The sequence below is a fragment of the Salmo salar genome, chromosome ssa04 (assembly GCF_905237065.1).
Source record: "Salmo salar chromosome ssa04, Ssal_v3.1, whole genome shotgun sequence".
NCBI lineage: Eukaryota > Metazoa > Chordata > Actinopteri > Salmoniformes > Salmonidae > Salmo > Salmo salar.
This window is the reverse complement of record NC_059445.1, coordinates 20,204,219-20,224,166: the sequence shown is the minus strand read 5'-3', so window position 1 is coordinate 20,224,166 and position 19,948 is coordinate 20,204,219. Positions and strand designations below refer to the sequence as shown.

Below are 19,948 nucleotides of genomic sequence, written 5' to 3'. Positions count from 1 at the left end.
GGAAGGCCGGGCATTAGGACGGATGCCGACAAGCCATACGCCTGCCCCACGTGTGGGAAGCGCTTTGCTAAGCCTAACTATATGAAACAGCACAAGAACATTCACACCAAGGAGAGGCCTTTCAAGTGCAAAGTATGTTACAAGAGCTTCTCCTTCCCGAGTTACCTCATCAGACATACCTGTGCTCACAAAGGGGAGAAATTGTAGCTATTCTTTAGCTGAAATATTTGATTTATCATGTGAAGTGTACTGGGGTAAAAAATTTTGGGGGGATTACTAGGTCCCTTAGTTGAGCATCTGGGTACGCTCACATGATACAGACTTGTTGTTTTGGTGTGCTAGCCAAAACACTGACATTGAAGTGTATCACTATTTCACCTCTGAACTTGGTTTTGCCAATGTTCTATTCGTAACAATAGTTTTTATAACCCATTTAAACACATTATTTGGCATAGTCAGGTGGGATCTGTTCATTTATGTACAAAAATAGGTGATCAAGTCTTAATAAATGAGAAATCATGTTGTCGTTTTGCTAAACAAGCAAATAAAATGTCAACTTATCATTAAGAATGAAACATGACCTTAGTTTTGTTGGCTTCCTACGAACCCATAGGGCAAGTACGGAGCTTTAAAGGGTTTTCACTAGGTTCCACAGTTAAAGTAAAAAGGATGTGCTGTATTGTAAAAATTCCTGAAAACAAATGTATTTTCTAATTTAAAGTTTAGGGTTAGGCAGAAAGTTAGCATTGGGGTAAAGAAATTGTAGAAATAGGGGTTTAGCCATAATTATGACTGGAAACTAGTGACGACCGCTTGAAAGATACTGATCATGAATAGGTTTGATGTGTGGTATTGGGATGGGAGGAAGAAGTGGGGTCTAAGCGAGTAAATGTGTGTTCAGACTCTGATACTAGCCTGGTCGCGCTGAAAGAAGGGAAGTCAAAGGCACGCCCAGACCTGATAATAGAGCTGTTGCCACTTTATAGGGTGGGGCAGAAAGGGAGTAAGGTTGGTTTTCTGTGGGTCCCAGCTCATGTTGGAGTGGGGAGAAATGAGGCAGCGGATAAGGTAGCGAAAGCAGCTCTGAGGAGGTAGATATGGTGATACCATTCATCTAGAATTCTGTGAGGAAGGTCAGTGGGTATCTGGGGAGTGAAATGAGGGATGGGGTGCTGTTGACAAGGCTGAGGTTGGGTCAATGTGGATTGGGAAATGGGTTATTGTTAGTGAGGAAACACCCAGATGGGAAGTGTGGGGTAGAAACTGAAGTACACTACCAGTCAAAAGTTTGGACACACCTACTCATTCATGGGTTTTTCTTGTTTTACTATTTTCTACATTGCAGAATAATAGTGAAGACATCAAAATAACACCTATGGAATCATGTAGTAACTAAAAAAAGTTAAACGCATGAAAATATATTTTAGATTCTTCAAAGTAACCATCTTTTGCCTTGACAGCTTTGCACACTCTTGGCATTCTCTCATCCAGCTTCATCTGGAATGCTTTTCCAACAGTCTGGAAGGAGTTCCCACATATGCTGAGCACTTGTTGGCTGCTTCTCCTTCACTCTGCGGTCCAAACCATCTCAATTGGGTTGAGGTCAGATGATTGTGGAGGCCAGGTCATCTGATGCAGCACTCCATCACTCTCCTTCTTGGTCAAATACCCCTTACACAGCCTGGAGGTAAGGTTTGGGTCATTGGCCTGTTGAAAAACAAATGATAGTCCCACTAAGCGCAAACCAGATGGGATGGCGTATCGTAGCAGAATGCTGTAGTAGCCATGCTGGTTAAGTGTGCCTTGAATTCTAAATAAAATCACTGACAGTGTCACCAGCAAAGCACCCCCATGCCATTACACCTCCTCCTCCATGCTTTACGGTGGGAAATACACATGTGGAGATCACCCGTTCACCCACACCGCTTCTCACAAAGACATGGCGGTTGGGACCAAAAATCGCAAATTTGGACTCCAGACCAAAGGACAAATTTCCACTGGTCTAATGTCCATTGCTTGTGTTTCTTGGCCCAAGCAAGTCTCTTCTTCTTATTGGTGTCCTTTTGTAGTGGTTTCTTTGCATCAATTTGACCATGAAGGCCTGATTCACAGTCTCCTCTGAACAGTTAATGTTGATGGGTCTGTTACTTGAACTCTGAAGCATTTATTTGGGCTACAATTTCTGAGGCTGGTAACTAATGAACTTATCCTCTGCAGCAGAGGTAATTCTGGGTCTTTTCCTGTGGCGGTCCTCATGAGAGCCAGTTTCATCTTAGTGCTTGTTTTTTTTCGACTGCACTTGAAACTTTCGAAGTTCTTACATTATCTGTATTGACTGACCTTAGAGTAATGATGGACTGTTGTTTCTCTTTGCTTATTTGAGCTGTTCTTGCCATAATATGGACTTGGTATTTTACCAAATAGTGTTATCTTCTGTATATCACCCCTACCTTGTCACAACACAACTGATTGGCTCAAATGCATTAAAAAGAAAAGAACTTCCAAAAATGCACTTTTAAGAAGGCAAACCTGTTAACTGAAATGCATTCCAGGTGACTACCCCATGAAGCTTATTGAGAGAATGCCAAGAGTGTGCAAAGCTGTCAAAGGCAAAAAGGTGACTAGTTGAAGAATCTCATATTTTGATTTGTTTAACATTTTTGGTAACTATATGATTCCATATGTGTTTCATAGTTTGTCTTCACTATTATTTCACAATAAAGTAAAAATAAAAACCCTTGAAGGAGTAGGTGTTCTAAAACGTTTGACCGGTAGTGTATGTAGACGGGATGAGTATCATATGAATAAAGGTGAAATACAAAATAAAAAAAGTTGGCATGAATGATGTTAAATGCTGCAATAGTGGTGGCGAACATGCGCCCGAATTCCTGAATTGCCCTGTTGAGGTGAAGGAGACAGGTGGCAAAGATAAGGTAGTAACGTTGAAGAAATAATGGTAGTTCGGTCAGAGACACAAGTGAATGTTCCTCGCCAACAGAGAGATCATTACATGTTGCATGTTAAAAACGGTGACTTGCTATGGTTATAAACTGAACGGCGAAAACAAAGAAAACCTGAGAAAATAGGCATCATTGAGTGCGGCTTACGTTTTTTGGGACTCCGGTATTTTACAGCAGAGACATTACAAGTAATCCTGTCGATGAATGTTCCGCTCTCACAAGCCCCCGAGCCTGTGTAGGGATGTGATTTGGACTAGGATTGAAGGAGTTTTTGATTTATTTATCTTTTTGTATGATGTCGCCCCCTCCCTCCCATTTGGTGGATGCCAGATGCAGCGAGAGGCTAGAGAGGCTCGGAATCAGTCATGATGTTTCGTATGCAGAGGATGTAAAACAGATTGGTGGGACTTCAGTGCGGAATGATGGAGCTTCCAACGCGGATCCTGTACCACAGTAAGTGGACTTTATGTCGGGGCTGGTGTTTCTGCTGGTCCTGGCATGTTTTCGAGACCTGTTCAGAAATCTTGCCCTCATGAATGTGCTCTGTCAACGGACATTTTAATAGTGGAAAAAAAGGTATCCACCCCCCCCCCCAGTTATTTTTTTCTTTGTAGTGCAGAATTAGGCAGACCATGATTGATCGCACGCTCCAGCACAGTAGGTGGCGGCATGCACCTTAAACGTTTGTTTGCGGACCGCCATGATATCATAGAAGACTAAGACGAACGGAAGTGAACAGTGACTAAGAACAATTTCCGCGTTAGCGTTTTTATTGTTAATATTTAGATGTGTATTACCACCATGGAACTCAAAATATGACTTAACTGCACAGCATCACATACTTAACCCATGTAGTTTTCAATTCGCGTTGGAGACCGGACTTGGTTGATAGATGTTATCTAGGTAACGCTAGCTAGCTGCTAACAATGGCTAACTCTAACGGTATGGTTTTTCACACTCAAATAGCCTCCATCATGGAGGTGCTAGCGAATGCAGCCGTGGCAGAGATCTGTAAACTCGTAGACGATGACTATGCAGTGTTTCGTTTGGAAATAACTCAAAGCCAGAAAGAAAACAGGTCATTGCGGAAGAAACTACTGGAACTGAAGGTGGCACGGGAGCGCGCAGAGAGGACAGCACGAGAGCGCGTCCTCGCCAGTAGTGTCAAGATCCTCGACCGATACAGAGGAATGGCAAGAGGTACATTTAGCAGAAGGCTGAGCAGCCCCGTTGCCCTATGCAAATGTATTCAGATGTCTTACCCAGAATTGGGCCTTGGTCAGTTTTTGGATTGGATGCAATAATTCCTCTGATTACTTAACCATCTTGTGCAAATACACTATCATATTCTAACAGTTATTGACTTACTGCATTGCCTATTATTTAGTCAATGAAAACATTGATGCATGGAACATAATACATTGATCAATAAATAGTATATCAAGAAGTGTTACCTTACATCCTTACCAATTGTAGACTGTCAATGGTGTATAATATACCATTGCGCATTAACAGTAGCTAACCCAGGGTTTCCCAAACTCAGTCCTCAAGGGGTGCACGTTTTGGGTTTTGTCCTAATACTACACAGCTGATTCAAATGATCAAAGCTTGATGATTAGTTGATTATTTGAATCAGCTGTGTAGTGTTAGGGCAAAACCCAAAACGTGCACCCCTTTGGGTCTTGAGGACTGAGTTTGGGAAACCCAGAGCTAACCTAAGCGCCCCTCAATCACTCTCTCAGGTGAAGGACATCTCACTGCAGGCCACAGGAGCTTTGTGAAGCCAGCGGGACACAATACATGGAGAGATGACCAACCAATCACTATTGATGAGGGGAGTGGAACCTCAACCCAGCAAGTTATTGTGATAGAGGTTAGTGGAATAGTGTTGCATGAAAATGTGTTACTTTGTAGATGAAATATGTCCATTTATTTCAGAAAGGCTCCCCTCAGCTATTCACTTGCTTACATCCTCATTTATCTGCCATAGGGGAGCTTGTGAGACTTCCTTACAACATATTTATCAAATTCTACTCATGTACTGGTAATAAACTCCTCGCTTCTTATCAGTCTGCAGATGCAGAGACTGCAGGTCCTGGGGTCAAGCAGGAGAGGTCTGAAGGAGAGGAGAACCCACGGCACAGCAGAGACATCCAGACTGGAGCAGCTGGAGTGCCCCCTGTAGCCACAGAGGACCCCACTACCACTGCTGCCCAGCCCAGAACCCAACGCAGCATCACGGAGGTCAGTGGAACGCCGAACGCCGTCCTCAAGTCAGAGACAGACACCAAGACTTTAACTCTACACACAGGATCTGACCACAGGTCAGACCCAGAGACACTGGGGCTGAGGAGACTGGGCTGTCCTCCTGCTCCCGGCTTAGAGTATTTACCGGTATTTCACCAAATTCAGAAGATGGTTAATTCCCGTGGAGATGGTGACACGTTAGACACTGAAGTTGATGATCCCTCTTGTTCTTACACTACAGAGATGGACCCTGGCAACATGCCCTTGGGTTTAAAGAGACAGACTGATCAGTCGAAATGGGACTGGAACCAGTACAGTAGTAGTGCATGCTCTGAAGGGTGCCTAGATAAGAAAGGAGAGGGTCTGGTCGTAGATGAGGTGACTGTGAAAGTGGAGGGGGATGTTCCACCCACATGGAATGCAGATAGTCACCTTGGAGACGGACACTCACAGGGCAGAGATTTCTTAGATTACAGGGAAAGCTTAGAGATAAATCCAAATGTCACCACCCACTCCCCTTTACACGCACTCAGGGATTGCAACCTAGTGTCCACGTCGATGGGACCTTCCGATTCACACAGCCGCATCCTTTTCAATCAGGTATTGAACTCAAACGACAGCGCTAGAGTCCAGACTCAGGGAGGGGGAGCCACATCAGGCAATATTAAAGAGAAACGGTTCCTCTGCATGTTCTGTAACAAAGGCTTCAGCTGCCTCCAGAAGGTGGAGATCCACCAGAGGGTCCACACAGGGGAGAAACCCTTCAGCTGTACCCAGTGTGAGAAGAGGTTCTCCCGCCAGGACCACCTGAAAAGGCACCAGAGGGTCCACACAGGGGAGAAACCGTTCAGCTGTACCCAGTGTCACATGCGCTTCGCCCAGGCTGGTCACCTGAAGATGCACCTGAAGGTCCACACGGGAGAAAGGCAGTTTGCCTGTACACACTGTGGGAAGAGGTTCTCAGAGAGGAGCTACCTCAGGATACACCAGCAGAAAAAACATTCCACTCTATAAAATAGAAAGTTACCCTGCATTAAAGACAAAGATTCATTTTCATTGTTGTCAGCAGAAATTTGGGATAATAAGAGTAACACATTTCAGTGTTGAATAGAATATTGTATCCAGATGTTACTTATTTATATAAGCCTAAAAAGTCTGTTTCATATTGTTTGTGCTATGTAGGCTATATGGTGTTCACAAATTTTCCCAAGAAATATGTATTCAGTTCATCAAGTTCATGCTGTTTTTTAGTTGAGACATGTGTATGTGTGGTTTTCATATGGTGTATTTAACACTTGTTTGTATAATAAACACAAAATGGGACTTTTCATGCTAAGACTTTCATTGAGACTCTCTTTAGTGCAAGAGGCGTCACTGCAGTACCTGGTTCGAATCCAGGCTGGATCACATCCGGCTGTGATGGGGAGTCCCATAGGGCAGCGCACAATTGGCCCAACGTCGTCTGGGTTTGACTGGGGTAGGCCGTCATTGTAAATAAGAATTTGTTCATAACTGACTAGCCTAGTTAAATAAAGGTTACATTTAAAAAAATGTTAAAGACCCACACATTAAAAATCACCTGCTGTACACATCAAAATACCTTAGTCAGGTTTGTAAGATGATTTTTGACTTATCATTGCTGACATGTTTTTACCAACAATGTTTTTGTCCACCATAATGGGTTTAACAACAATTTAAGTAATTCTGTAACTACAGTATAGGACTCAAAGGGAGGAGGTCAGAGACCTGGCAGTGATTGTGGACATGATCTTGGACTACAGGAAAAGGAGGGCCGAGCATGACCCCATTCTCATCGGGGCTGTCGTGGAGAGAGCTTCAAGTTCCTTGGTGTCCACATCAACAAACTATCATGGTTCAAACATTCCAAGACATTTGTGAAGAGGGCACGACAAAACCTATTCCCCCTCAGGAGACTGAAAATATTTGGCATGGGTCCTCAGATCCTCAAAAATGTCTACAGCTGCACCATCGAGAGCATCCTAACCGGTTGCATCACCGCCTGGTATGGCAACTGCAAGGCTCTACAGAGGGGATTGCGTACAGCCCAGTACATCACTGGGGCCAGGACCTCTATACCAGGCGGTGTCAGATGAAGGCCCTAAAAAATGCTAAATACTCCAGCCACCCTAGTCATAGACTGTTCTCTCTGCTAACACATAGCAAGTGGTACCGGAGTGCCAAGTCTTGGTCCAAAAGGCTTGTTAACAGCTTCTACCCCCAAGCCATAAGCCTGCTGAACAGCTAATCAAATGGCTACCCGGACTATTTGCATTGCCCCCCCCCCCTTTTTACGATGCTGATACTTGATGGTTATTATTTATGCATAGTCAACATACACCTACCAACAAGTACATATTTACCTCAATTACCGCGGCAAACCTGTACTTGTATATAGCCTCGTTATTTTTTTGGCTCTTTTCTTTTTTACTTGAAAATCTTTTTCTTAACTTTATTGTTGGTTAAGAGCTTGTAAGTAAGCATCAAATAACTTGATTTGAAACAAGGTGGGGATGGGTAAACGCTGTTTTTTTTTGTAGCCATTTGGCAGACGCTCTTATCCAGAGCGATTTACAGTAGAGTGCATACATTTTCATACCTTTTTTGTACTGGTCCCCTGTGGGAATCAAACCCACAACCCTGGCATTGCAAGCGCCATGCTGTACCAACTGAGCCACACGGGACGCCATGTTGAAAGTGTGTTCTCAGTACACGTGTCTACGTACCTGAGGGAGTGTGTGTAATCAGTGTCACCTGTCTCTTCTAGGAGGGTCCAGAGGTGCTGCTGGTGAAGGAGGAGGGGTGTGAGGAGGGTCTGGGGAACCCTGAGGGGACCATGGTCATGGAGGACAACCAGACTACACCTCCTCCTGAATCTGCACAGGACCACACACATCCTCACTGAGGTGAGCCCACTGAACTACTGTCTGTATGGTATTCGGTCTGGGTAGGAGTGCTGATCTAGGATCAGTTTTGCCTTTTAGATCATAATGAATTAGACTATGTAGACATGCGGGGACTTGATGCTCGATCAGAACTTCTACTCTGAGACTCTGTGGCTACGGGCCCAGGTCTTGATGAATTTTGTCTTGTGTGGGACCATGTCTTTCAATTATCAAACCATTAAAGAGTGTCAACTAATCAAATCAACTAACATGTTTACATAGTACTCATAGCAATCCCTCATTGCCCAATCAGAAGATGCTCCATAGCAGGATGTTCATATCAGATGTCTTGATCCAACATCCTCTGATTCTGTATCTCTTACAGTCAGTAGACATGGAGGATGGGAAGCCTGATCTGCTGCTGGTCAAAGAGGAGACAATAGAAGATGGACCAGAGAGCATTGATCTGCTGAGTGGACTAAAGATGGGGGAGCAAGGTAAGGGAGAAATACATATAGCCTAGATACAGTAATAGATCTTCAATGGGAATAGTGATGCACCGGGCTTTTATTTTTTCATAAAATGAAATCAATACAACTTGTGTTTACATACTAAAACACACATTATAATTTATGAACTTGAACAGGTAGTTGACTCCAACTCCATTGGGCCCATGGTGACGACATCACTGAGCAGGCCAGGACCAGAGACGACATAGTGGAGGTCAGTGGATGGAACAGCGTCCTCAACTGTTAACCACAACTAGAAACACAGTCAAACACAAAACAACCAAACTTAGTCTCCATGACAACACGGTGAAGAATAGATTTGGTCTGTGGGGAGGTGTCGGTATGCGGCGGGAGAGAACAGACTCGGCTAGCGATGCTCCATCCTGCTCCTATAGTTGTGATTCAGAGAGACTGATGGTGTCTCAGGTTAACCCCCTAACAGGTGCTGCCTTCAGCCTGCCTTCTATAGGATCTATCAACTGGAACATGGACCCTGCGACAACACAGACACTCCCTGGCCTTCGTCCTCCTCACACTCTCCTAATGTTAAACCAGACCTCAGATAATGCCAGTGCCTCAACACTAAATTGCTACACAAGCCCATTGACAAATCACAGTAGTAGAGACGTAATCAGTGAAGTTTCCTGTGTTTGTTCTGTGGATAATCCTTCGATTTCCCCAAACAGGCTGAGATCCACCAGAAGGTCCACACGGAAGAAAACCCTACAGCTGCCCTCAGTGTGAGAAGAGGTTATTCCACCAGCACCAGCTAAAGATGCACCTGAAGATCCACACAGGAGAAAGGCGGTTTGCCTGTACGCACTGCGGGAAGAGGTTCTCAGAGAGGAGCTACCTCAGGACACACCAGCAGAAAATGCACACATGTATAGAGTATAGTGACATGTAATGTAGTATTAGTTTGTTTGTAGTTCATTCTGTTGGTTTTGGATGTAGTAGGGAACTGGATGAGGTGAACTGAGTAAAGATTGAGTATGAGGCAGAGTAATGATATGGTGATGGTTGGTGTGATGGAGACTTTAAAACAGTTATAGAGGTTAATGGCGGTGATAGAAATCTGAGGATGGAACAGCAACAGCACCATTTTAGTTACTCCACAATACTAACTTCATTTACAGAGTGAAAAGAAGGAAGCCTGTTACAGAATTTAAAAAAATCCAGAACATGCATCCTGTTTGCAACAAGGCACTAGAGTAATACTGTGAAAAATGTGGTAAAGCAATTCACTTTTTGCCCTGAATACAAAGTGTTGTGTTTGGGGCAAATACAACACATCAATGACTACCACTCTCCATATTTTCAAGCATAGTGGTGGCTGCGTGATGTTATATGTGTGCTTATCATTGTTAAGGACTGGGGAGTTTTTCAGGATAAAAAAATAAACGGAATGAAGCTAAGCACAGGCAAAATCCTAGAGGAAAACCTGGTTCAGTCTGCTTTCCACCAGACACCGGGAGATTAATTCACCTTTCAGCAGCGACAATAACCTAAAACACAAGGCCAAATCTACACTGGAGTTGCTTACCAAGAAGACAGTGAATGTTCCTGAGTGGCCGAGTTACAGTTTTGACTTAAATCTGCGGCAAGAATTAAACATGGCTGTCTAGCAATGATCAACAACCAATTTTACAGAGCTTGAAGAATGTTGAAATGAACAATGGGCAAATGTTGCACAATCCAGGTGTTGAAAGCTCTTTGTGACAAACAGAAAGACGTGGCTGTAATCACTGCCAAAGGTGATTCTAACATGTATTGACTCTGTATTTCATTATCAATACATCTTCTAAAAACATGCTTTCCCTTTGTCATTATTGGCTATTGTGTGTAGATGGGTTAGGGAAAAAATTATTTAATACATTTGAATTCAGTCTGTAACAATAAAATGTGGCATACGTCAAGGGGTATGAATACTTTGCGAATGCACTGTAGTTGGGGGTTCTCCTTCATCAGATATTTTTCATCCTCCCCTCTATCATCTTCCATATCTGTTATGTGTATTATTGTTATGAATCTCCCATTGCTGTAGCAAACATTGCCACTCAATAATTGACTTTGGCTGTATTTATACTGATGTACGTCACCACGTCACTGTGTTTAGTTTACAGTCCTTGACTTCAAGCTGTTTGCAGTAAATGGCCTATAAGTTACCTTCAGTGGATGACTGAGGTGAAATATTAAACCTGAACTAAATTTAACCTGTAGTTGATATTCCAGACTGACTGGTCTTTACAAACTGGGTCAGTGTACAACCTGTTTACTTCTGGGTCATTCCATTTGATTTCAATCACTTTTTGACCACACCCCTTTTTGATTCAAACAAAACTCTTCATACATATTTGCATAAGGTAGAAGTGGTCAGAAAGTAACATTTTGGACCTATGTTCCAAAAAATCCAGGAGGGAGGTGCTCAAAGTTGAGCCATTTGGCATACCCCATCATACATCCATGTCTTCATCACTGGGAAAGATAAACGGTTGAATTTGATAGCATTTTAAAACAAAACATTTATTTGTTTGCATATGTTGCAGCTTTTGACCATATTTGACATAAAACATTGACATTTCAACTTTCAAATGGTACCACAAAGATGGTTGGAGGTCCACATATCAGAGAATGTTGACTTGAATGGGATATCAGTTAAATTACACTGCCAATCTTCCATATGAAACCTGTTGATATCAAAGGAATATAGATAATAGAATAGACATTCCCATTTAAGTTGATATTCAACGGTGGGTGGACCGGCAGCCTTCTTTGTAAATAGTAATTGGAAGTTAAAATTTCAATATCAATGGTGTACCAGCTAAATTGCAGTGGTCTGAAGGGATAGGCCCATTCTATGAATTATATTTCTATGATTGAAATGACACCCCCCCTGTATTCAAGAGTATGCTGTGTCTCAACTGAGGGTGGGCACAACACAAACATACACACACCTCATTATGTAAATTAGAGTCTAAACTACAACATGTGCGAAAATAAATAAAACAAATCTGAGTTTATGCGTTTTTAGATACAGTACCTTATATTTTTTATAAAAAAACATTCATTTCAAGAAATTAGAAAATAGTTTGACAACCCTGTTTTTAAGCTTTTAAATGACATCAAACTCAACAATATTTTTGTCCAGTGATGAAGATATGGATGTCTCATGGCATAGTGGGGTATGCAAAATCAGGCACCTCTATCTCGTTAATGTTTTGACATTCAGGTCCAAAAAGCCACTTTCTGACCACTTCTACCATGGGGGTGGCAGGTAGCCTAGTGGTTAGAGCATTGGACTAGTAACCGAAAGGTTGCAAGATCGAATCCCTGAGCTGACAAGGTGAAAATCTGTCATTCTGCCCCTGAACAAGGCAGTGAACCCAATGTTCCTAGGCTGTCATTGAAAATAAGAATTTGTTCTTAACTGACCTTTAATAAAGGTAAAATATGTATATGGAAAGTTATATTCAAATCAAAAGGCGTGTGATTAAAATTAAATGGAACGACCTTTCTGTTTAGGAGAGTAATTAACCACAAAACCCTCATTAATCATTTACCTTGTCATTTGAAACAATGTTGCCAATCAGCTTAAATCCAATAGTATCGAACAAACATATTAAACCGTACACAACTGGTGCAATATGTATGTCCAATATGAAAGAACGATTGGATTTAACCTGATTGGCCACTCTATAAAAGCCGCAAAATGAGCAGAAACGCTCCTCTGGGTGTAAACTCCGTGGATTTGGAAACAAGAAGTGCTCCTGAGTAGAATGGACCCCCTTTTACTGAGACACAATGTACAGAAAATTCTGCAATAAATGATAGGAGTACACACACAAAAACATTGTTGACCATTTAGACTTAAAAATAAAATAACTAATTGCATAATATCTCATAGAAATACTTGAATTATTCTTTGTATGATAACTAGTTTAAAATATTTATAATTGTGCACATTTTCCATCATTTTCATCCCAATTATTAATTCCCTTACAAAAAACATTGCAGTTTCGTAACTGCAGTTTTGAACCCAGTAATTGCAGTGTATTGCATTGGGACCAATGGAGTGGGAGGAGTAGAAAGTGTTGCTAGCATATAGACCTCAGCCCTCCATGAAATAACAACATATATAGATTGTACAGACTTTAGTGAGTAATCCCAACCCCACTTTTACTCCGGCACCTAGAAGCTGTCTCTATATGTAATTGAAGGCCTAAAGTGTATTGCATTGGGACCAATTGTGCGGGTGGAGTAGAAAGTGTTGCTGGACATACAGTATAGACCTCAGTCCCCCATGAAATAACACCTTTTAGCTTCTACAGGCCCTGGTGAGTAATCCCAACCCCACTTTTACTTCAGCACCTAGAATAGTTATCTCTAAAAGCCAATATGTATTTAATGTATATTGTATTGCATTGGGGAGACTTATTTGACCTTGGAACATGTTTAAAACCTCAATATAAATGAAAATAAACACTTAAATATGAACAAATATTAATCAGTGTTCATGTTTAGACAATTACGTTTCACATATCATGAATAAATATAGGTTATTAATACTTTTCTACTATTACATGGGGAACTTTTATTTTGAACATTTTCCGAAAACCTGTGACCCGGAAGTACTTTTTTTGTGTTGTGACAAGGTGCTGGTGTAAACAGTTACCAATAACAATTTCATCGTTAGAGTTTTACTTTAGACGTTTATTAACACCCTGGAACTCAAAATATGAATACTTTAACTGTATAACAATATATACATACCCCATGCCGTGTTTAATTCGCGTTTGAGACAGGACTTGCTTGATATATGTTATCTAGGTAACGCTAGCTAGCTGCTTAGCTAACAATGGCTAACTGTATGGGTTTTCACACTCAAATAGCCTCCATCATGGAGGTGCTAGCGAATGCAGCAGTGGCAGAGATCTGTAAAGTCGTAGACGACGACTATGCAGTGTTTCGTTTGGAAATAACTCAAAGCCAGAAAGAAAACAGGGCATTGAGGAGGAAACTACAGCTACTGGAACTGAAGGTGGCACGGGAGCGCATCCTCGCCAGAAGTGTCAAGATCCTCGACCGATACAGAGGAATGGCAAGAGGTACATTTAGCAGAATGCCGAAGATGCGAGGCCTGTCGCCCCGTTTCGCTCTGCGCATGTGTGACTTTAGATTTGTTAACCACATACTGTATATGTATGTAAATGACTTAAATGTAAATGTAAATGTATATGGTTAACCAGAATTGGGTGTTGGATAGTATGTAATAATTCCACAGATTACTTAACTAGATATCTTGCGCAAAGACACAATATCATATCCTAACCAGATTCTTAATTTACTACATTTCCTGTTATATACTCATTGAAAACAATGTGATGCATGGAACATAATCAATAAATAGTATGTCAAGAAGTTATAAGAAGTGTTACCTTACATCCTTGCCAATTATTGACAGCGTCAATAGTGTACAATATACCACTAATCTAACCACCTCTTTTCCTACAATCACTCTCTCAGGTGAAGGACATCTCACTGGAGGCCACAGGAGCTTTGTGAAGCCAGCGGGACACAATACATGGAGAGATGACCAACCAATCACTGTTGATGAGGGGAGTGGAACCTCAACCCATCACGTTATCATGATAGAGGTTAGTGGAATGGTGTTGCATTAAAAATAATGAATTACTTTTTAAATCAAATGTGTCCCGTTTATTTCAGAAGGCTCCCCTCAGCTATTCACTTGCATGTACATCCTTATTTATCTGCCAATGCGGAGTTTGTGAGACTTCCCTATGACATTGTTATCCAATTCTTACATGCTGACTACACCAGCCACACGTGTGCGCCTTCGCGCATGTTGATTTTGTCCATCCACACCAGACGTGATCAGGACATGCAGTTTGAAATATCAAAGTGAACCAACTATATTAAATTGGGGACAGGTCATTACACTGTGAGGGAAGTGTTATGTTTATGTATCAAATCAATGCTACAAAGTATCGAATCAAGGCTACTTTCTAATAACTAATTGGAAAGGTTCATGCAGATGACTGGCTGATCGTGTATGGAGGAATCCTCACTATCACTGTTCCTCAACTTGGCAATACACTCAGAATATGGGAACAACCGAGGTATCTCAGTTTCAAGGTCTCAACTTGGAGAGAGCGAAAGCCTTGTGAGGTGCTGTGGGGATGCTTTGCTGCCTCAGGACCTGGATGACTTGCCTTAATAGAAGGAACCATGAATTCTGCTCTGTATCAGAGAATTCTACAGGAGAATGTCAGGCCAGCCGTCTGTGAGCTGAAGCTGAAGTGCAGCTGGGTCATGCAGCAAGACAATGATCCAAAACACACAATCAAGTCTACATGAAAATGGTTAAAAAGCAACACATTTAAAGTTTTGGAATGGCCAAGTCAAAGTCCAGACCTAATCCCAATTGAGATGTGGTGGCAGGACTTGAAACGAGCAATTCATGCTTGAAAACCCACAAATGTCGCTGAGTTAAAGCATGCGAGAGTGGGTCAAAATTCCTCCACAGCAACGTGAGAGACTGATCAACAACTACAGGAAGCATTTGGTTGCAGTCAGTGCAGCTAAAGGTGGCACAACAAGTTATTGAGTGTAAGGGGGCCATAACTGTTTCACATAGGGGAATTGGGTGTTGCATAACTTTTTAAAATAAATAAAGTAAAAAAAAAATATATATATATATAAACTCAGGTTTCCTTTATCTGATATTAGGTTTTGGTTGAAGATCTGATAACATTCAATATCAAAAATATGCAAAAATAGAGTATCAGAAAGGGGCAAATAATTTTTCAAAGGCACTGTAGATACACGCTCCGATACGATACAGGAACGATGTGTTTTAGTTAGAGCCGGGACAAAAAAAATTCCATGGCAAAAATGAAAACACGAAGTAGGCAAAACTTTTTGGTCCTTTAAAAACCTGCTGTATATAACATTTGATGTGCTATAACTTGGCAAATCAATACATGTGACTCTGGATAACAACATAATGAGGTTTGTTTCCAACATGAGGTCTGTTTTCCTAAAGAAGTTAAATCCGCTTCATGTTTTGTTTCCTTGCCATGATACTAACGAGTATCGCAATTCTGGTATCGTCCCGGCCCTAGTTTTAGCTTAAAAATAATCGGTGCGAATCGGTTTGATTAGAGAACGATTCGATGCCATACGATTCGATGCACAAACATTTGTTGCATAAACACATGAATTTTCCATTCTAAATTATAATCTGCTGCTGGCGGAGCTCATGAACTGGGCCTCTCTGAGCTGGAGCTGACTGTGTGTGTGTCTAAATTATGTATGTCTATGGTGTGTGTGTTAGTGGTGCGCGGGTCAGCTGTTTGTTCACCCACCCGCAATTGCTAATAACCCATCTGCAGCCGCCCAACTATATGTGATAAAGTTCAAATCTGAGACCCGACAATAACCCGCTAATATAGAAAATGCACTACAGTCAAAGATGGCGGGAAGATTTTTGGACAGGGCTGCAGGAATCTTTTTTGCCTCATTTAAATATGTTTCTGCTTCTAATTTCCGACATTTTGGTAGGCTATTTTGTTTTTCAACCTGTCTATAATTAGATACATGCAGCTTCTCTTCTGTCATCGTATGCTACCCTAGAAGACTGAATAAACCCTTGCTCACCAGTATAATGTCAATAAATAATAGAATGTGGTAAAGCTTTCTGTCATCTCTGCTGCTTTCGTTGAGCAAAGACATATAGGGACCTGGGAGAAAGTGCAATATATAAAATAAAAAAAATAGGAAAGACTTTTTGTACAAAATTTCCAAATAACAGTTTGTAAGGAAATAGAAAGCTGTGGAAACGATCCAACATGTTTCTGAAAAGATTTCAGTTTGGCTTGGATGCATATTTTACGTGGTTGAAATACTATCAGCTTTTATGATGCTGATAAAGATGGCACCTCTACTGACGGTCCCTAACTGTGCATTTGCATTCTCTCAAGATGCTGAAAGAAAGAAATCATATTTCTCTAATTTTGATGCAAGAAATGCTTAATTCTGCAGGAGTTAGTCTTAATATTATGTGAGAGGTTATAGACCTACAGTCAGTGTCCAGAATCTCACTGTAGCCAATCTGGTTTCAGAGCATTTCGTATTATTCTATTGTATTATTATATGTTACGAATTTGCGAAACGTATAATACACTACATGGCCAAAAGTATGTGGACACCCCTTCAAATTTGTAGATTCAGCTATTTCAGCCACACCTGTTGCTGACAGGTGTATAAAATCGACCACACAGCCATGTAATCTCCATAGACAAACACTGACAGTAGAATGGCTCATACTGAAGAGCTCAGCGAAATTTCAACGTGGCACCGTCATAGAATGCCACCTTTCCAACAAGTCAGTTCGTTACATTTCTGTTCTGCTAGAGCTGCCCTGGTCAACTGTAAGTGTTGTTATTGTGAAGTGGACACTTGCAGCAACCCCATCGAACACCTTTGGGATGAATTGGAACACCAACTGCGAGCCAGGCCTAACCGTCCAACATCAGTGCCCGACTTCAATGCTCTTGTAGCTGAATGGAAGCAAGTCCCCGCAGCAATGTTCCGACATCTAGTGGAAAGCCTTCCCAGAAGAGTGCAGGTTATTACAGCAGCAAAGGGGAGACCAACTCCATATTAATGCCCATGATTCTGGAATGAGATGTTCGACGAGCAGGTGTCCACGACTTTTGACCATGTAGTGTATGTTATGAATTCTAGCTAGGCTAGGGTTATGTTTAGGAGTTAGGTTAAAGGGTTGGGGTTAGTGGAAGGGTTAGCTGAAAGGGTTAGGGGAAGGCTTAGCTAACATGCTAAGTAGTTGCAAAGTAGTATGTAGTTGCAAAGTTGTTCGTGATAAGATTTGAACTCGCAACCTTTGACTTGGCCACTGATCCACTCGACCAACTACCCTACTTTAATTTTTGCCTTAAGTAACCATCTGTCTTATGTAACCATACCAAATGTAACATACCATTCTAATTTGAGTGTCCCGGATTTACGTTTACTATGTTACGTCTAGTCTGTGAGACCAGGCTGATGTAGCCTACAGATATAAATTGCAAAAGAATGATGTATTTTTTCTTAATTTAACCCGACCGCCACCCACCCTCCCTTCATCCACACGGATACACCCGTGGGGACTGCGGGTTATGAGCCAACCCCTGCATCACTAGTGTATGTTAAGGATGTATGTCTGTTTTCTATGTACTAGGCACCTGATCTGAGCCATAAGGGAGACTAGGTATTTACCACTATCAGATTAGGGGGGTCAATGTAGCCTATGTTTTTGTCTCCCCACTTTGATGTTTGAGCTCGTAATGTATCAATATTGATCGTTTACAAATTAGCTATGACATAGCCAATTCATTTATAGCACAACTTTGGATTTCACCCAGGGGCGAAAATCTGATATCAACTTTGGAGGGGACAATTATATGACATTTTCTCAAGAGCAATTCCTGAGGGGGACACCAAAAGTAGTGCTGTAACACATAGCCTACATTGTAATATGGTAAATGTATATTGAGGAACCAAAGAAATAAGGTGTTTGCCGTACTCCTAACTACCGGTACCCAAAACTACACAACTAATCACAACAGCAATACCATTGCCTTTAACAAATCTTAGTTCAGTCACCAGTTTAAGTTGAGAGTGGGGGTATCCATGGCATTTTCCAATTATGTTCCTATTTTACAAGTCAAAAAAATGGAGAACCTTTCATAATGTTTCCAAACAAAGACTCAACAAACTTACCTGAAACTCCCTGTCTCTGCCAGTCTGTCCCTGCATATCTGTCCCCAACTCTGCTGTCTGTGTGCCATCTGTTGCCTGCTCTGCCTAATGACATCATTGTGAAACATTTCCATTAGAATTTCATTTCTTTCTTATGAACATTTTATCAACTAGTCTTTGAGATATTAGGCTACTAGGGTTCTTACTATGCGTTTTGGTGTATTGAAAAATACTCTGATGTCCGTCTTTTATTTTTCTGCCATTTTTCTACCTGGCTGGCTGGCTGGCTGGTAGGCTATTTACAGTAGGAGATGGGCTTCTATCATCTTCAATCATTCTATTTGGGCTTCGATCTAAAAGGTAGCTAGCAAATGTGAAACGGATTAAAATGACAAGAGTTGACAGCTGTATGAGTTCACCATTTACACAACATATGCTGCAACCTTTTATAATTTTAATAGTTTGTTTCATATTGGCTGGCTTCCAACAATAGCTGAATTTGCAAAGCTAGCGAGCACCAATTCTGTTTCAGTGGTGTTTGCTATAATCTTTGCTACCCGGGTTAAATAAAGGTGAAATAAAATAAATAAATAAAAGTTCCCTTGCGACAATTTAGCTTTTGCAACGAGACCATTAAATATATCTAAGACAATGGTAGAAGAGAGTGTAGTTCTGTTCAGTTTGGACTCCAGTTTATCGCTAACCTTATCACAGGGACTTTGAAGCTCTAACTTACATCATCTGCATGCTGATCTTGGAATAAATTGATGATAGCAAAGATTCCATCTTTGACGAGGCCACATAAATGGAATAGGTACTAGCTAGCTTAATAGTTAATATTTGCGCGCTAGCTCTGCATATTCAGCTAGTGTGTGTGCGCGATTGACTGGATTAACCTCACGTCAGTTACGTTCATTGAGTGCCTTTCAGACAGTGGATACGACCCCTCTGTTACCTTGCCAACTAAGGAACTGGCAGTGGATCAAACCATTGTGAGGCAAAGGGTGGGGGGTCGCAATCCTTTGAAACCTTAACGCGCTATTAAGTGTCTATAATCAGCACAATTGCTTTCATTGCGTATTATTAATATTATTTAAATTACATAGTTATGTTTCAGTGATATATTGGGGGGGACAAATCATATTTTTCCCAGGATGGGGGGGTCGTGTCCCCCCCGTCCCCCCCGGGATTTCCGCCCTTGATTTCACCCCCATCTCAAAAACAAATGCAGTGCACCAGATTGCTGTCCTCGTTCTGAAATGATTAACTTTACCCAGTATATCTAAAAATGACCATATACACTGTGTAGCTCCCTCCAGTAACCACGAGCACAACCGTTCCTTGATTTTTACTGGCGGCTTTATTCTGTAGTTTAGTCAGAATTATCACCTTCCGTGAGAACTATAAAGTAAATGAAAATACAGTTTAAGCACACTCTTACACCTTCTTGTCTTATGAGTGACTTATTAGCTTGGTATAACTCTGAAGTGCTTACATACATAAACAGTTTAGCCGGAGCTATAACAGTATCAGATTGAACACAGGAATA

The 19,948-nt window shown here is 41.5% G+C and overlaps 3 protein-coding genes, 1 long non-coding RNA gene and 1 pseudogene across 4 annotated transcripts in view; 3 read left to right on the top strand and 2 right to left on the bottom strand.

The window, feature by feature from the left end:
• The window catches only part of LOC106602609 (uncharacterized), a 79,777-nt pseudogene that overhangs the window by 19,337 nt on the left and 40,492 nt on the right, over positions 1–19,948 (top strand).
• On the top strand, positions 3,653–6,535 carry LOC123742526 (zinc finger protein 619-like). Its single transcript, XM_045717576.1, has 3 exons — positions 3,653–4,160; positions 4,703–4,833; positions 5,031–6,535. Exons 1-3 carry the CDS (start codon positions 3,887–3,889, stop codon positions 6,219–6,221), a joined length of 1,596 nt encoding a protein of 531 aa, XP_045573532.1. The 5' UTR covers positions 3,653–3,886; the 3' UTR covers positions 6,222–6,535.
• On the bottom strand, positions 8,660–13,660 carry LOC106602631 (uncharacterized). The gene is made up of 2 exons (XR_001328253.2): positions 13,390–13,660; positions 8,660–8,872 (listed from the first exon to the last, which is right to left on the bottom strand). It is a non-coding gene; the product is annotated as an uncharacterized lncRNA (long non-coding RNA).
• LOC106602610 (zinc finger and SCAN domain-containing protein 12-like) overlaps positions 13,249–19,948 on the top strand; it is a 23,475-nt gene continuing 16,775 nt past the window's right edge. Inside the window, exons 1-2 of the mRNA XM_014195352.2 lie at positions 13,249–13,724; positions 14,143–14,273. Coding sequence (XP_014050827.2) covers positions 13,475–13,724; positions 14,143–14,273 — 381 coding nt within the window. The 5' untranslated portion in view covers positions 13,249–13,474. The remainder of the gene's footprint in view (positions 13,725–14,142; positions 14,274–19,948) is intronic.
• Positions 19,709–19,948, bottom strand: part of LOC123742521 (uncharacterized) — a 4,060-nt gene continuing 3,820 nt past the window's right edge. Inside the window, exon 2 of the mRNA XM_045717518.1 lies at positions 19,709–19,800. The gene's annotated coding sequence lies outside the window, so the exon portion shown is untranslated. The remainder of the gene's footprint in view (positions 19,801–19,948) is intronic.